Raw genomic sequence first — 14569 nt, forward strand, 5'->3', positions numbered from 1 at the left:
GCCCGCTGGCCGTGGAGCTCCTGCGCGCGCTACTGCACGCCACCGACCGCTTCAGCCTGGCCGGCTTCGACCAGATGCGCGCCGACGCGATGGCGGCCGCCGTGGTGGCAGCGCCCGAGCCGGCCGCCGCCTACCTGGCCGGCGAGTTCTACGCCAGGAACTACGCCATCTTGCAGCGGGTCGAGATGCTGGACGCGTTGGCGGAGGCGGCGCGCCAGCTCTCCAAACTGGAGGCGCCCGCGAGCCCGGCTGGCGGCGGCGGCGGCGGTGGGCTCTCCGCGCACTGGTCGGTCGTGATCAACGATCGACTGCAGGCGCGCTCGCGTCGCCTGGGCTCGGCAGCGCGCACGCCCGCCGCCGCCGCTAACCGGTTCGCTGCCGTCAGCGGCGCGTTCTTCTTCCCACTGCTGCGCTCGTATGATCGGCGCGCGCCGGGCCTAGACCTGGCCGGCGGCGAGCCGCTGCTGCTGGCGCAGCTGCTGCGCACGCTGGCCGTGGTGGCGAGCTGCGCCGGCGCCGGCGCGCCCGCCGCCTCCCGCATGGCCGAGGCGGCCCTCCAGCTGGACTGGGCGCTAGCGGCTCACGCCGAGCCGGCTGTGCGCGCGGCAGCGCACCTGCTGCTGGCCGTAACGCTGGCCTCGGCTGGCGCCGCCAGTGTGGCACACTTGCGCGCCGAACTGGCGACCGCGCTCGACACCCTGCAGGCAGCGGCCGGCAGTGACAGTGCCCGCGACGCCCGGGAGATGGCGCAGCAGGCGGCGGCGCTGGTCCAGCACACGCTGCGGGAGGTGGCGGAGCTGTTGGTGGGAGCGACGTGAGATGGCGAGCGGCCGCTGTGTTCGCGGCTGACGGACGCCGGCGTCCCGGCCGGTCCGGTGCCTTGTCTCAGCCGCTGGAAGCTGAAGGAAATGGCGAAGTTTGGGGACTCATCGGACTGGAGCGTCGGACCATTGTATGCTTCGAGTCACCATACTGTGTTATGTTTCGTTGATCCGAGAATAAAGCATGTGATCAATGCTTGTACCGTGATTGAATTGCTTCGTTTGTGCGCGGACAGGTTATAAAGAAGGTCTCACGACGATAAGATCGTTGTTATCGGTGAGTTTGCGCGAGCTTATGGAAAACTTCCAGCTTCCTATGCAAGAATCATGCACGGAAGCGTAGCGCAAACGCCTGTCCATTTCATATTATCTCAATAGAAAGTGTGCTGTGTTACAATCCGTTTTGCTGGATAGGCATGTTACGAATGATGCTCGCTGCGCTCAGGACGTGTCGGCTACACGGTACAGGTGCTCTGGCTGCTGTGCTGTGGTGCGGGTCTGCGCTTTGCGAGCCGCGCACCGACACTAGTGGTTAAGTTGCGCGTCTGGGAAACCAGGGATGCGAGGTTCGAATCTCCGTGGTGCCCGCTCTTCTAGCCGATGTGAGAGCAGGTGACGCCATATAGCCTCGGCAGCTGATGATGTCGTAGAGCCCCGATTGACAACAGCAGTTTGTGAGCCCCGGAGTTGACCGTGTGACGCCTCCGTCGATGAGCAGCGCCACACCACCACTGCTGGGGTCGGCCCGTATTGACCCGCGTCCGGGTTTTGCCGGGTGGCCGCCAGCCAGCGCTGGCCCGGCGCAACATCCGCCACCAGCAGCCGATTGGCCGCTGGCTGTCTGGGGGCCCCAGCGAAGCGGCCCCGCCCCAGCTGACGCCGGCGCCCCCGTCTCAGTGCGGCGTGCTGACGTTCGCTCCTGTCTGCGGCAGGTCTGGACCTGCTCGGCAGCCCGCTGACGCCGGCGCCGTCCGCCGCCGCCGCGCCAGCAGCGTCGCTGATGCCGCAGACGGCGGCCACCACGGCGGCGGCGGCCGCACAGCAGAGCCAGAGCGTGGTCAGTCCGTCGGCCGCCAGCCAGAGCGCTGGTGACGCCCGCTCGGTCTGCGGTCAGACCGTGGCACCCACCGCTGGCGCCGTGCTGCGGCTGACGGGGCGGCTGGACGCCTGTCTCGTGACGTAACGCCCCGCCGGCGAAACTTGTGGACTGTGACTCGTCAACTGGGCATAATATCACGGGAGTTTGCTCGGGCGGTTGTTTGGTGTGGACAAAGTCCTACACTTCGATGCATGCACTGTACTTTGCACCGTGCATTTAACGGCCTCGTTGTTGTTATCCGGCTTAGGGATGGCACATCATATCCAGATTCCCGTTTGGTATTTGTTAAGCCGGGTACGCTATATCTTCCACCCGACGTGCATTTCGCACAGCAAGTCAGAAGTGTGTTTGCGTATGATCGCCCGGCGCTGTCCCCTGGCTAATGTGGAGAAGAGCGCGGCCAGGACCGTCGCGCCGGCTGCCGTGCGGGCCGGAGGGTGACGGCTCGCCGGCCGGCAGGGCTCCACGTGGTCGGGCGTCAAGGGCGTCAACATCAGCCTGGACAGCCTGACGGGGTCGGGCCGGCCGGCGCGCGCCGCCCAGCCGTCGATGAACCAGCTGATGGGCGGCCCGGCGGCACCGCTCCGACCGGCGCCGCCCATGCTCAGCTCGCCGACGGCCGCCCCTGGCGCGCCGCTCTTCCGGCCAGGTGCGGCCGGGCGCGCGTCGCACAGCGACAGGGGGGGGGGGGGGGGGGCAAGCAGACGACGCCTGGGTAGGGTCGGCGCTGCGGCACAAATTTGCATCATTTCATGTGTGGCGGCGTGACGTGTATGTTTGGTCAGTGTGATATTCCCTAGACCTTTGCACGGACAGCTCAAGTGCTTTAAATGACGCATTCCTTTAGTGGACTGTGGTTAGGCTCTATGTTACTTCAACCGACGTACAACTGTCCGATACGGATGCTTGCTTTTTGTTACTGCGTTAGGGTTTTTTAATCCTGAAATCCCGGTGTTTGTGGCCAGTAGTGTTATCTTCGTCGGATTTGTCACCTTGTCTTGGAAGCGAGGAAAGCGGCGGTGCATCGAAGCGGCCTCCGTCGGCCGCCTTCTCCTGTGTGGCTGTCGCCGTCAGCCCGTGACCGAGACCCTGTCGACGTCAGCCCGTGGCCGAGAGACCCCGTGGCCGTCAGCCCGTGGCCGTCAGCCCGTGGCCGAGAGACCCCGTCGCTGTCAGCCCGTGACCGAGAGACCCCGTCGTCGTCAGCCCGTGACAGAGAGGCCCCGTGGCCGTCAGCCCGTGACAGAGAGGCCCCGTCGCCTTCAGCCCGTGACCGAGAGACCCCGTGGCCATCAGTCCGTGGCCGAGAGACCCCGTCGTCGTCAGCCCGTGACAGCAAGACCCCGTGGCCGTCAGCCCGTGACCGAGAGACCCCGTGGCCGAGAGACCCCGTCGTCGTCAGCCCGTGACAGCGAGACCCCGTGGCCGTCAGCCCGTGACCGAGAGACCCCGTCATGGTCGGCCCGTGGCCGAGAGACCCTGTCGCCCTCAGCCCGTGGCCGAGAGACCCCGTCATGGCCAGTTCGTGACAGAGACCCCGTCATGGTTGGCCCGTGACTGAGAGACGTGGGCGGCCCGTGACCGAGAGACCCCATGATGTTCGGCCCTTGACCCGTGACAGAGAGACCCCGTTGCCGGCAGGTCCGTCGCCAGGCGGATTCGCGCTGGGACCGCAGTCGCCGCCGCAGCCACGGCCGCCATTCTTCCCGGCCTTCCAGTGACGGCCGGGCGCGGTGGAGCGGACTCACTCTGTGATGGACTGCCGAGTGTCGGGCGCCGCGGCCCCCCGGCACCGAGGCTGAGCGAGCGAGCGAGAGCGCGAGCGGCAACAGGCCGGCGAAAATGGGGGCTGGCGGCCCGCGCCGCCGGCCGCCAGCCACCCGCAGACTTCTCTGAGGTGTGGGCTCCAACTCTGGCGTTCTGAGCGCGCCCTGTACATGCTTTGTTTCTAGCGTCTCTGTATGAGCGCCTCCGGGCGCGCGTGCGCGCGAGGCGCCGCTCGGGCGCCATGTTGACAGTTCTTTTTTTCAGAAAATTTACGTGCCGTTGTGGGTGTGCGAGATATCACTTAAGATTAGTTTTAGTGGTGGAAGCCCGGCGGATCGGGTTTCGTAATGTATGCTCAGTTACGGCGACTGTGGGATGGTGCTTTCGTGAATTATTGCACGAGCCTTTATCATAGCACCCAATAACGCCTTTGCAGACCAACAAATTTATTTAACGGTGTGGGGTAAGAGATCATAGCATGCAAACACAAATATTTTGTACGTGCTACACAACAGAAAGCAAATACAACAATCACGTCCGATGGAATTTGAGGCGAAAGCTAAGCCGTGAATACACAGCCTCCGAGGAGTGCCCGAGAAGAACAGAGTAAGCATCACCGCGCTCAGGTTACAACGAGCGCCTCCAAAGAACACGCCACCACGTGAAGCGACGCACGGTGCGGGAACTCTGGCGCTCGCGGCAGCGATGGCGCGTGGGCCAGGCTGCGCGGCTGCGGGCGGCACCCAGTGTCTCCGCGGCGCGTGCTTAACCTCACCGACACATCTGCCCCCCCCCCCCCCCCGACCTGACATTCAGATATCAGACGAAAATATACGGATATAGGTCCCCAAAACCCGCCGCTCGGCGCCCGGCAGTACGCAGAACCGCGGCAGGAGCCATGCGGAGGGGGGCTGCCCGCGTCCCTGCCACAGTCCTGCCGGGGCGTCCGTCTGACGGCCACGTCCCCTCGCCTGGGGCCTGTAGCACGAGGCCGGTACTCCCACGTTCGCAGCGATTTGCCTGCGCGCGGCGGCAGCGCTACTCTACCCGGCCTATCATGGCGCGCGTGGAATGTGCATACGCACGGGCTGCACGCTGGTTACGTCCGAATAAATAGCGGGACACTGAAGGCGAGCAGCGTGGTGCGCCGGACGGGCCGGCGGCGACCCGGCAGCGGGCCGTCCGAGGCGGCCCGGGACGTCAGTTGACTAGGGATCGCGGCGAGTCGCCGGCGGCCTCGCACGTCGCCAGCGCCGACTCCCAGGAGGCGAGACACTGCGGCACGGACCGGACACTGAGACGAGGACGACGCTGCGGCACGGACTGGACACCGAGACGGGGACGACACTGCGGTATGGACCGAACATTGAGACGGGGACGACGCCGCGGCACGAACCGGCCACCGAAACGTGGACGAGACTGGAACACGGACCGGACACTGAGACGGGGACGAGACTGGAGCACGGACCGGACACTGAGACGGGGCGAGACTGGAACACGGACCGACACTGAGACGGGGACGAGACTGGCTCACGGACCGGGCACTGAGACGGGGACGACGCTGCGGCACGGACCGGACACTGAGACGGGGACGAGACTGGACACGGACCGGACACTGAGACGGGGACGAGACTGGAACACGGACCGGACACTGAGACGGGGACGAGCTGGAGCACGGACCGGACACTGAGACGGGGACGACACTGGAGCACGGACCGGACACTGAGACGGGGACGACACTGGAGCACGGACCGGACACTGAGACGGGGACGAGACTGGAACACGGACCGGACACTGAGACGGGGACGAGACTGGAGCACGGACCGGACACTGAGACGGGGACGAGACTGGACACGGACCGGACACTGAGACGGGGACGAGACTGCGGCACGGACCGGACACTGAGACGGGGACGACACTGGAGCACGGACCGGACACTGAGACGGGGACGAGACTGGAACACGGACCGGGCACTGAGACGGGGACGACGCTGCGGCACTGACCGGACACTGAGACGGGGACGACACTGGAGCACGGACCGGACACTGAGACGGGGACGAGACTGGAACACGGACCGGACACTGAGACGGGGACGAGACTGGAACACGGACCGGGCACTGAGACGGGGACGACACTGCGACATGGACGGGACACTGAGTCGGGGACGAGACTGAAGCACGGACCGGACACTGAGACGGGGATAACACTGCGGTACGACTCAGACGATCTGATACGGAACAGATTCACGGCCAGGACATCCTGGCGGGCGAGAACGGCGACGGATGGACAACTTCGGCCGGACACCCGTACCCAAACCTACCCGCACCCAATCAAATAGCAGCACACGCCCTGAAAGTGCTCAACCCACGTAAAGCAAAATGGCGACCATCATGCATACATGACACTGCTCATCTGACCAGGGCTACTGTCACATGATGGCCGGGCGGCGCGACGAACCTCCTCGAAGTAGTGGACTTGCGTGTCGCCCATGGTGCCGAGCAGCTGGCTGATGTCGCGCTGCTTCAGCTTCTCCCAGCGCTCCATGTCGGCCAGCAGGTTTGAGTTGGCGCACTCCAGGCGGTCGTTGAGCGCCTGCGCACGCGGCAGAGGGACTGTCAGTCGTCAATGCCACACCGCGCTAGTACGCCGCAGTCCAGCCCCGGGCCGCGCCAACTCCCCGAGAGCTGAACTCAGACCGGACGCCGCGACAGCGCGCTTCCAGCGTGCCCCGCGGCGGCACTGCCCGCCCGCCCGCCCTCCCCACCCGCACCGGTCCAGTCTGCGCCGGCGCGCGGGTCGCACCTCGAGCTCGAGCTTGAGCTGGTGCAGCTGGCGGCCGAGCCGCTCCTCCTCGGCCCGCAGCGTCTCCGGGGTGGCGCGGCTGAACATCCAGCTGAGGCCCGAGGGCGCATGGCCGGCGTTCACCTGGCGGTGGGGGCGAGGCGCGAGCTGACTCGTCGGTGTTCACCTGAGCGTGATGATGACGCGCCGGACGGTGAAGGTGTTCGTCTGGCATGTCCGACCCCAGCTCTCGGCGGATAACCACAACGGATAACCACAACGGTGTCGTTCGAGACCGCACATGTCACCCGGCATGCGGGACTGGACCAGCGCCAGCCAGAGGCCGCAGGGGCGTGTCGCAACAGAGGCCACCAGAAGCGGCCCAGCCCACTGCCCCAGCCTCGTCATCGCGGCGGCGGCCCACTCTCACGCGCGGGCAGTCCCCTATCAACACGCATACAAACACGCCAACAGCGGCAGCGCCCGTGGCCGCGCGCCGCCCCCACCTGCGCGCGCTCCGCCTCCTTGCGCTGGATCTCGGCCGCCGTGCTCTCGAACTGGGCCTGCACGGCGTCGCGGCGGCCGAGCGCCTCGCGGATGGCCTCGGCGTACAGCACGTACTCGCGCAGCGGCTGCGCCAGCTGGGCCGGCTGCGCGTCAGTCACGGCCTGCTGGGCGGCGGCGCAGCGACGCACGGCGCCGGCGGCGGCGCGCAGCAGCGGCCCCAGCTCCGGCTCCGCGGCCGCCATCAGCGTCAGCGTCGGGTGCAGCCGCTCCAGCTCGCCGGTCATCTCTGCCGACCGCGGCGGGGCGCGACGGGGTCAGCAGAGGTCAGCAGGTCAGGTGGTAGACGTGCGGCCGGGACGAGGCGACTGCAAGGTGCGTTACGGTGCGCCAAATGGAGGGAGTGGGGATTCCGAACTGCCAGCTCGTATGGCACAACAGCTTCAGTGTGGAGGAAGACATAAAGGGCCAATGGAAGAAATGGAAGAAATAAGGTGCTCCACCAATGCAAAAGATAAATTACATAGGACGAAATACGTGTACGAGAAAATCTGTGCGCTTACCGTAAATAAGCGCGTCACCACAAAAGTAGAGGATTGGGCGTCAGTAACGACAAAGATATGGGCACACATCGGGCGGCCCTAGTCACACATTGAACACCGCGGCACAACTAAGCTCTAGCTCTAAGCTCTAAGCACAACCAAGGATGTATTGATAGGCTCCCCCGACATTGACTAATCGCGTAAACGATACCGCAAGGGAATAGAACTGAGTCGGGGACGTTCATGTACGCATAAAAAGTTACCGGTTAGATTTCCGTCACTTGCTACGTGGCATAACTGTTTGAAGATACATCTTGGCAACGCTAGCGTTACAATACTTATTCACAATTCACCAGCGGATGCAATCGCAGCTACACGCCTCCGACACCGGAAGTATTACTTATGCGCCACAGCCGCTGCCTGGCTAATGGTACCCTGTTTCGCTAATTTGGCTTCCTCAGCCAAAGGTCTGATTCCGATAGATTACAGAAGTTTGCTAGCTATCGCGGCAAAGTTTGGAAACAGACATTTAGCTCCCTCCGGCTCCAGGACTCAAACAGTGCGACTGAAGCATCAGTTCTGAAGGTTTACGACTGTTTGAAGCCAGCTGTCGCCCACTCTTTCCCTCGGTGCTCGCCGATTTTCCTTAGAAGCAATCTGACGTTGGATTTCTCGCCTTTTTGCGAGCATGAAGAAGGTCATAAAATGACAAGCCAATAGTTAATGTTAGGCCATTCCTAACAGCACCAGACGTAAACGTGCTCACGCAGAAAAGGGCACGACTAAGAGCATGTGTGATGGCACTACCTTCCTGGGGGTTTATCAAGCATGACACACAACTGCTCTGGAAAACCTTACTGGATACCTCAAAGCGAAACTCAGGATAACAAATGACTTCGTTCACAAGAAATGACACTGAGTGAAATAAGCGCACTAAAGGAAGAACCACAGTGGTGATGGGACGCTACCACAAACGCATTTGAGGACGCCGCAATCACGGAGCCCCGACACGAACGTCTCCACAGTTTCGGCGCGACCAATAGCAGACTAAGCGCACGGCATGTTATCCGAGGTGCTGGCCGTCTTTCCGGGGCGGCGCCGGCTGTTACCCGTCTTGTCCTTGTGGATGCGGCCGCTGGCGCGCTCGAGCACAGTCAGCTTGTCGCCCAGCTTCTCGGCGTACTCGAGCACGCGCTGGATCTCGGGCGAGCGCGCCTGCACGCCGCCCGTCGTCAGGCCCTGCAGCGACTCGGAGACGCGGCCCAGCACGCCTCGACCGCGGCTCTTGTGCACGGCGAACTCCTGCGCGGCCGGCGCGCCGCGGTCAGCGCCGACGGCCGCGTGGACACAAGGACTGCGGACACGCGGCCGGACACGAAGGCCGTGGACACCCGGCCGGACACGCAGACGTGACCGGGCGGAGGCGCGGACACGGGACAAACGGTTCACGTGCTTAGGGAGACAGACGCCCTGCAAGTAATAAAGACGAGCGCCCCAAGACACGTCATGCAAACACATGCGAACAAAAACAGTCCCACGGACAAAACGCACAGGAGCGAACCCACGCGGGGAGGGGACAGGAGCTTGCGGTGGCGGGCAAACGCGACGCACACGCAGGGACCACACTTCGCGGATACCGGGACACCCGGCCGCGAACACAGCGATAGGGGCCCGTCGACAAACATCCAACGGGTATCTCGAACCATACGCCGGCCAATCTGGTGAACAGGTGTCGGTCAATATTGGGCAGCACGTGCCCAAGGTTACACAGAAGCCATCGTTTCGCCGCGGCGAGCATACACCCCCCGACACGTCGACATACCAAAAGCAGACGATGGGGGGGGGGGGGCAGTCGTCGGGACCGCTTGGCACACTCACAGCCGGTTTGGATGTGACGAACAGCTTGAAGCTGGCGTGGCAGCTGAGCACGGGATGGTCGGCCACGCGGTTCATGAAGCGGTGCAGCAGCGCCATCCGGGAGCGGATGAAGTCGCGCTGGTACCGGTCCAGCTGGCCCAGCAGGCTGTGCTTCTCCGGCAGCGGCTGACAGGGTCCACAGATGGCCGGGTCAGTGGTTTGTCTTTATTATCGCAGGCAACGGTTACTGTACACTAATTTAGATGAGACGTCATGTATACGATGCCAGATTGTTGTCTATCCACTTGTAATTCATTTTCATGACCCACTGCAGGAGGAAAACACGGCGAATTGTATCAAAACGCTGTTTAATTGTTTCTTTTACTTATACTTCATGACCAACAAGCAAAACTGAATCATAAGAGTAAATTGGTGGCAGTGTTCGTTCTCACAAAACCGAACGTAGTGCGATATTTGGGACGGACGTTGGGCGAATGGCTGGGCGACAATTGGAATAAAATGCGACATGCTCCTATTGCGGTAACGCTCACGAAGTAGATGAAGCGCGGCCTCTCCTTAGGCCCGCATCACACCCGACGGACCCCGGTCCCTGGGCCTGGAGGCCTGTCGGAGACCCCGGCCGTGTGCAGCAAGGGAGCCTCCCGAGCGCGTGTCGGCGGTGCGGCCGCCGCAGCCACAGCGGCAGACACGGACGGCCGGTTGCCCACGAGCACGCGCGGCGAAGGACGAGACTACGGCCCGAGAGCGTCGACTCGCGAGACTTGACCCGCGTGGCGACGGCGGCGCACTCACCGGCACGATGTGGGTGGGGTACGCCTCGGTGAGGCGGGCCCGCAGCCACAGAAAGTCGTTGTAGCGCCGGCGCACGCAGTACTCGCTGTCGTCAAACTCGGCACGGGACGTCTGCCGACGCGGGGCCGTGTCAGTGGGTGGAGTGCGTTACAGTGCCGTGGATGGAGTGTACCTACAGACTTACTAGCCAAGGGCGGCGGCGCAAGCAGTACTCACTTATAACATAGCAGCCACCATGGCAGGCACATTCGCTTACGGACGTATTGCACATGCATGGCCATTACGACCAATGGGAATGCCAGTGGGGCAAGCGGTGGTCATGAACCGTCCAACACTGATCCTAAAATATGAGTTAATTCTTCGAAAATGGTGCGAGAATTTGCACAATATTGCATGAGCATCGCATCAACCGGATCGTTAACGTGCTTGCTGACATATCCCCTGGCCAACAATACACTTCGCACCTCCAGTCATATAACAGCCATAATAATATAATAATACAATAAAAAGTAAAAATATAATAAATAGTAAATACCTTAGTGGATATGCGGAAAGTGATGTAGGTCTCCAAGCTTGTGACATGTTTCTGCGGGTCGTCCACCTTGATCTGAAGGTCACGGTTGTCAGTGGGATCCAGGTCATCCCAGGAGACGCTCGCTACCGACGGCGTTGCAATCTGGAACGCAGTCACATCCCTCTAGAATGCATAAAACCAGGCCATCCAAGATGCTCTGAAGAAAGTACCATCTTTGATCACACTCGAGAAGCATTAGGACCGCGTTCGCAGCGTACCAATGAAGAAAATAACTTTCCGAATTCAGACGTGCTCATCTAATGAAACCTATAAAAGGTCACATAATGACGCGTGTATAAGCAATGGTCACTTTCAGATATTGCAGCTGTATACCAAGAGACATCTTTCAACTTTCCTTGACTTGTCTCACAGTACGCCCTGCATGTTAAAGCTTACCCGAATGGTGGGATAAGTACAACGCGTGCACACACATAAGCCCCGGAAAACGTCCCCGTATCAAATTTATTGCATGCTCTTATTTGAACGCGAATAAATGTTAACACCAACACAAGCTCAGGGTTGGCAAGTAAAATAAACGGTTCCAGAATGCGCAACATTCTTTCACGTCATGCAACCAACTGGGTGCCAGCAGCGCGCTCAGCTGGGTCTTCGGTATACAAAACTTTGAGGTAAGCCTCGTCTCGTACCGCCAGCGCCTCAGTGGACCAACACGTAGCCTCACCCTGGATTAACATGTTTAAAATCGCAGTAACCAAACTAGCACCATGTAACTATGCATTCACTGGATTGTGTGGAATCCCAGATGGGCACTCATCATAGCGACCATTGCTGCAAACAGCATTCTTACATATGGAGCACTGCTGACTTCCTCGACCATGGATGACTCGTCGGCCAGATTCAGCACAGATGGCTTCACTACGTCGTCCTGGGTGACATCTAAGGTTGCCATGGCTACAAGCTATAGTTGACCACCCTCTCCAGATGATCTGCAGGGACAAAATAATAAGGGCTTACACATGCCTACCAACACACAAGACAGAGACCGTACTTTAAAAAATATATATTGTAATGCCAACATCTTGTCCCACTTAACAAAACCTTTCATTCTCTCATTCTCAAAAGTCTGAGCAGGTGCAAAACTGTTTTTGGTTCTACCAAACAACATCATAGACCAAATTTGGCTTTGGCTTCGGCCTGGTGTTCTTTAAATGATGGGTCTACCTTTGTGTTTCGTAATTCTGAAGCATCTGACTACGTGGGCTTTGTGTCTACAAAATCAGGAGCCACTAGTTTCAGCTTTGGCTCTGCAGTTTCAAGCTCCAAAGCCAGTGGCTTCCACTTCATATCTGGCATTATGCCATTGTCCTGGCATCATATCAGCCTCAGTTCCCAGATGCCCAGTTTTTTTCCATCTTTGTAGCAGACATATATTGACTTATGTGTGGAAATTATGATAGCACTAACTGGCCTGTTTACCATGGGAAGATCAAGATTATTAACAGGACTTTTAAACAATCTGATATGCTCATCTTTCCACCTAACTGGCAAACCAATGTTGTCACTCAGCTACTGTGACTGTGGCAATCAGGTAGATACACATTTGCACAAATGTGGTTGGCTCATATACCTTTTGTTACAGTTCTAGAGGGAAAAAGAGCAATCAGCTTGACCAGAATCCATGCATGGCATTTAGCTGGTAACTGGCCACCTGGCAAACCTGGTACAGGGCTGCCATGACACAGCATTACATGACATAAACAGGATCATGTCAGGATCCTGCCTGGTAAAAGAACAGGAGGCAGACTTGCCTATTTGAATGAAGAGAACTTTTGCATTATTCAACTGTTCATCAATCAGTTACATATTGAATCAAAATAATTGAGACTCAAATCATAATTTTAATGAACCCAGCTTTCAAATGTTCTAACAAAAATAGCTCATATAAGCAAATCATTAAAATCTTGATGCTCTGAGTTTTTAGCAGTATTTACAACTCCTATGCTCATCATAGTTTTTTCAGCACACTGATGCAAGTGATTTAGGCTGAAAGAATCCAACAACACCAAATCATGTATTATGTTAAAAACTGGGGATTCAAATCAAACTTCACTCATGAGGAAGCACAAATGATCATAGATGCTGGCCTGCCCAAAACCTTGATTGTCACCAGCAATTCCTGGGAAGTTTTGGCAGTTACCAACCTGATTCTGAGCCTGAATAAAATCAGGCACAAGTCTGGAAAAGAGTAACTGCATTTGGATGGTGGGTCCAAGGTACAAGCAAAAATTGTAGCTAACATATCCACTGAGTGCAAACTATGCAAAACATCTGGGACAACTTTAAAGATCAAGATCAACAGCTTGTGATGGGGATGTTGATTTTGGGCTTAAGGAAGCACAGACTGTCCTGGCCATGTGGTGCCTATCTCAACAACTTTTCAAACACTTAAATCTTCCCTATAATTTATGGTGAATGTTACCCTGTGCCTGATTCCATCTGGTAAAATGGATTCTGGCTCTGAACAAAAATATTCATTTGAATGAAAATAGAAGAGAAGCTGTCAGAGCCCACTTTTGGTTGAGTGATTGTGACTTTAGGGGTATGTGACCCAGGCTGTAAAAAATGAATGTTATGCTGACATGTCTGGTTTAGCAGTGACTTCACTGCAATAATATCAAAGCATGTATGCCATAAATCTGTACAGAGTTCAGATTTCAGCCCCTGGCTGCCAGCAATTTCAGTGCATGGAAATACAGTGCTTCATGGAATTGTGTCATTGTAACAGTAATTTCAAGTAGATATGCTCCCAACAACATTTTTCACAAAACATAACTTCAAAACTTCAGCACAACTTGGCCTGGCCTGAGTTCAGTGCATCTAATGGGAGATTCCGCACACCGATATGTGGGCATCCAGCACAGCAGATGCACCTTCTGCAGACTGAGATGTTCCTCAATTCCACCATTGGTTCAAATGGGGTGCATTTCAGAGGCATAGGCCAAAACTGGCAAATATTAAGGAGTTTGCAAACTTACATAAGGCATCTTTTGTCATTACAAAACGAATGAATATCCGAGAACCACACATGCAGCAGACATATGGCATAACTAACATCAGAAAAAACGAGCAAATTGTTATTTCTCCGGGTCGACCCATCGATATTCCAGTCATGCTTTTATGCCCTCCAGATCACTCAACCATGACCCACACATTCACAAAGTAATCGATTCCAGCATGACTTACCGAAATTTGGCTGGTTTAACCGCACCAGCTCCGCCCCGCCCCTGCAATAAACATGCCCCAAAATATAACTGATGGCCTTGGCCCGGCTCCCCAATCTTGTCACAGACGCGCCACGACAAGAAATATGCTCTGGATGTATTAGAGAAGGGTTAAGCAAATTCCCGGCAATGTATACCGCGAATTGCACAAATCGGCAGCACTTCAGCGTTCCTGACAAGCATTCTCATGTCCCGTCTCTCGTGAGGCATGAGCATGGACATCATCTAACTTTGAATATCAGCGCTTGAAGTCAAATAAACAAGATCGGGCGAGGTTCGTTCCGTTGCGGAACGAAGCGCAGCGTCCCGCGACAAGCAAACGTTTGGTGGAAGAACAAGGAAGTTTCCAAACACGTCAAGCTCGACGGGTGTGGAACAACGGGTGTGGGTGTGGTTGGACACGGCATGAGCCAGTAATTATCGACAATGTTCATGGAATGTCAAACATGGAATCTGGCGCAGCAATGGCTGCGTGCCATACGCCCGCTGTTTCCAAATATGCCAAGAAAGCTTGGTTTTTCACCATTCTGGTTGGAAAGGAGGCAGTCCGGTTGGCTGTCACTTGGATC

At 58.0% G+C, this 14569-nt stretch overlaps 1 protein-coding gene across 1 annotated transcript; it reads right to left on the reverse strand.

Annotated features, from left to right (window-relative positions):
- Positions 1 to 3561: 3561 nt before the first annotated feature.
- LOC119089928 (sorting nexin-7) lies at positions 3562 to 14069 on the reverse strand. The gene is made up of 10 exons (XM_037212733.1): positions 13963 to 14069; positions 11567 to 11705; positions 10720 to 10860; positions 10185 to 10295; positions 9393 to 9557; positions 8568 to 8816; positions 6975 to 7130; positions 6490 to 6612; positions 6145 to 6279; positions 3562 to 4962 (listed from the first exon to the last, which is right to left on the reverse strand). The coding sequence occupies exons 2-10, from the start codon at positions 11666 to 11668 to the stop codon at positions 4888 to 4890; spliced, it is 1257 nt and encodes a 418-aa protein (XP_037068628.1). The 5' UTR covers positions 11669 to 11705; positions 13963 to 14069; the 3' UTR covers positions 3562 to 4887.
- Positions 14070 to 14569: the final 500 nt, after the last annotated feature.

The sequence above is a fragment of the Pollicipes pollicipes genome, unplaced genomic scaffold (genome assembly GCF_011947565.3).
Source record: "Pollicipes pollicipes isolate AB1234 unplaced genomic scaffold, Ppol_2.1 Scaffold_3087;HRSCAF=3621_pilon_pilon_pilon, whole genome shotgun sequence".
Classification (NCBI taxonomy): Eukaryota; Metazoa; Arthropoda; class Thecostraca; order Pollicipedomorpha; family Pollicipedidae; genus Pollicipes; species Pollicipes pollicipes.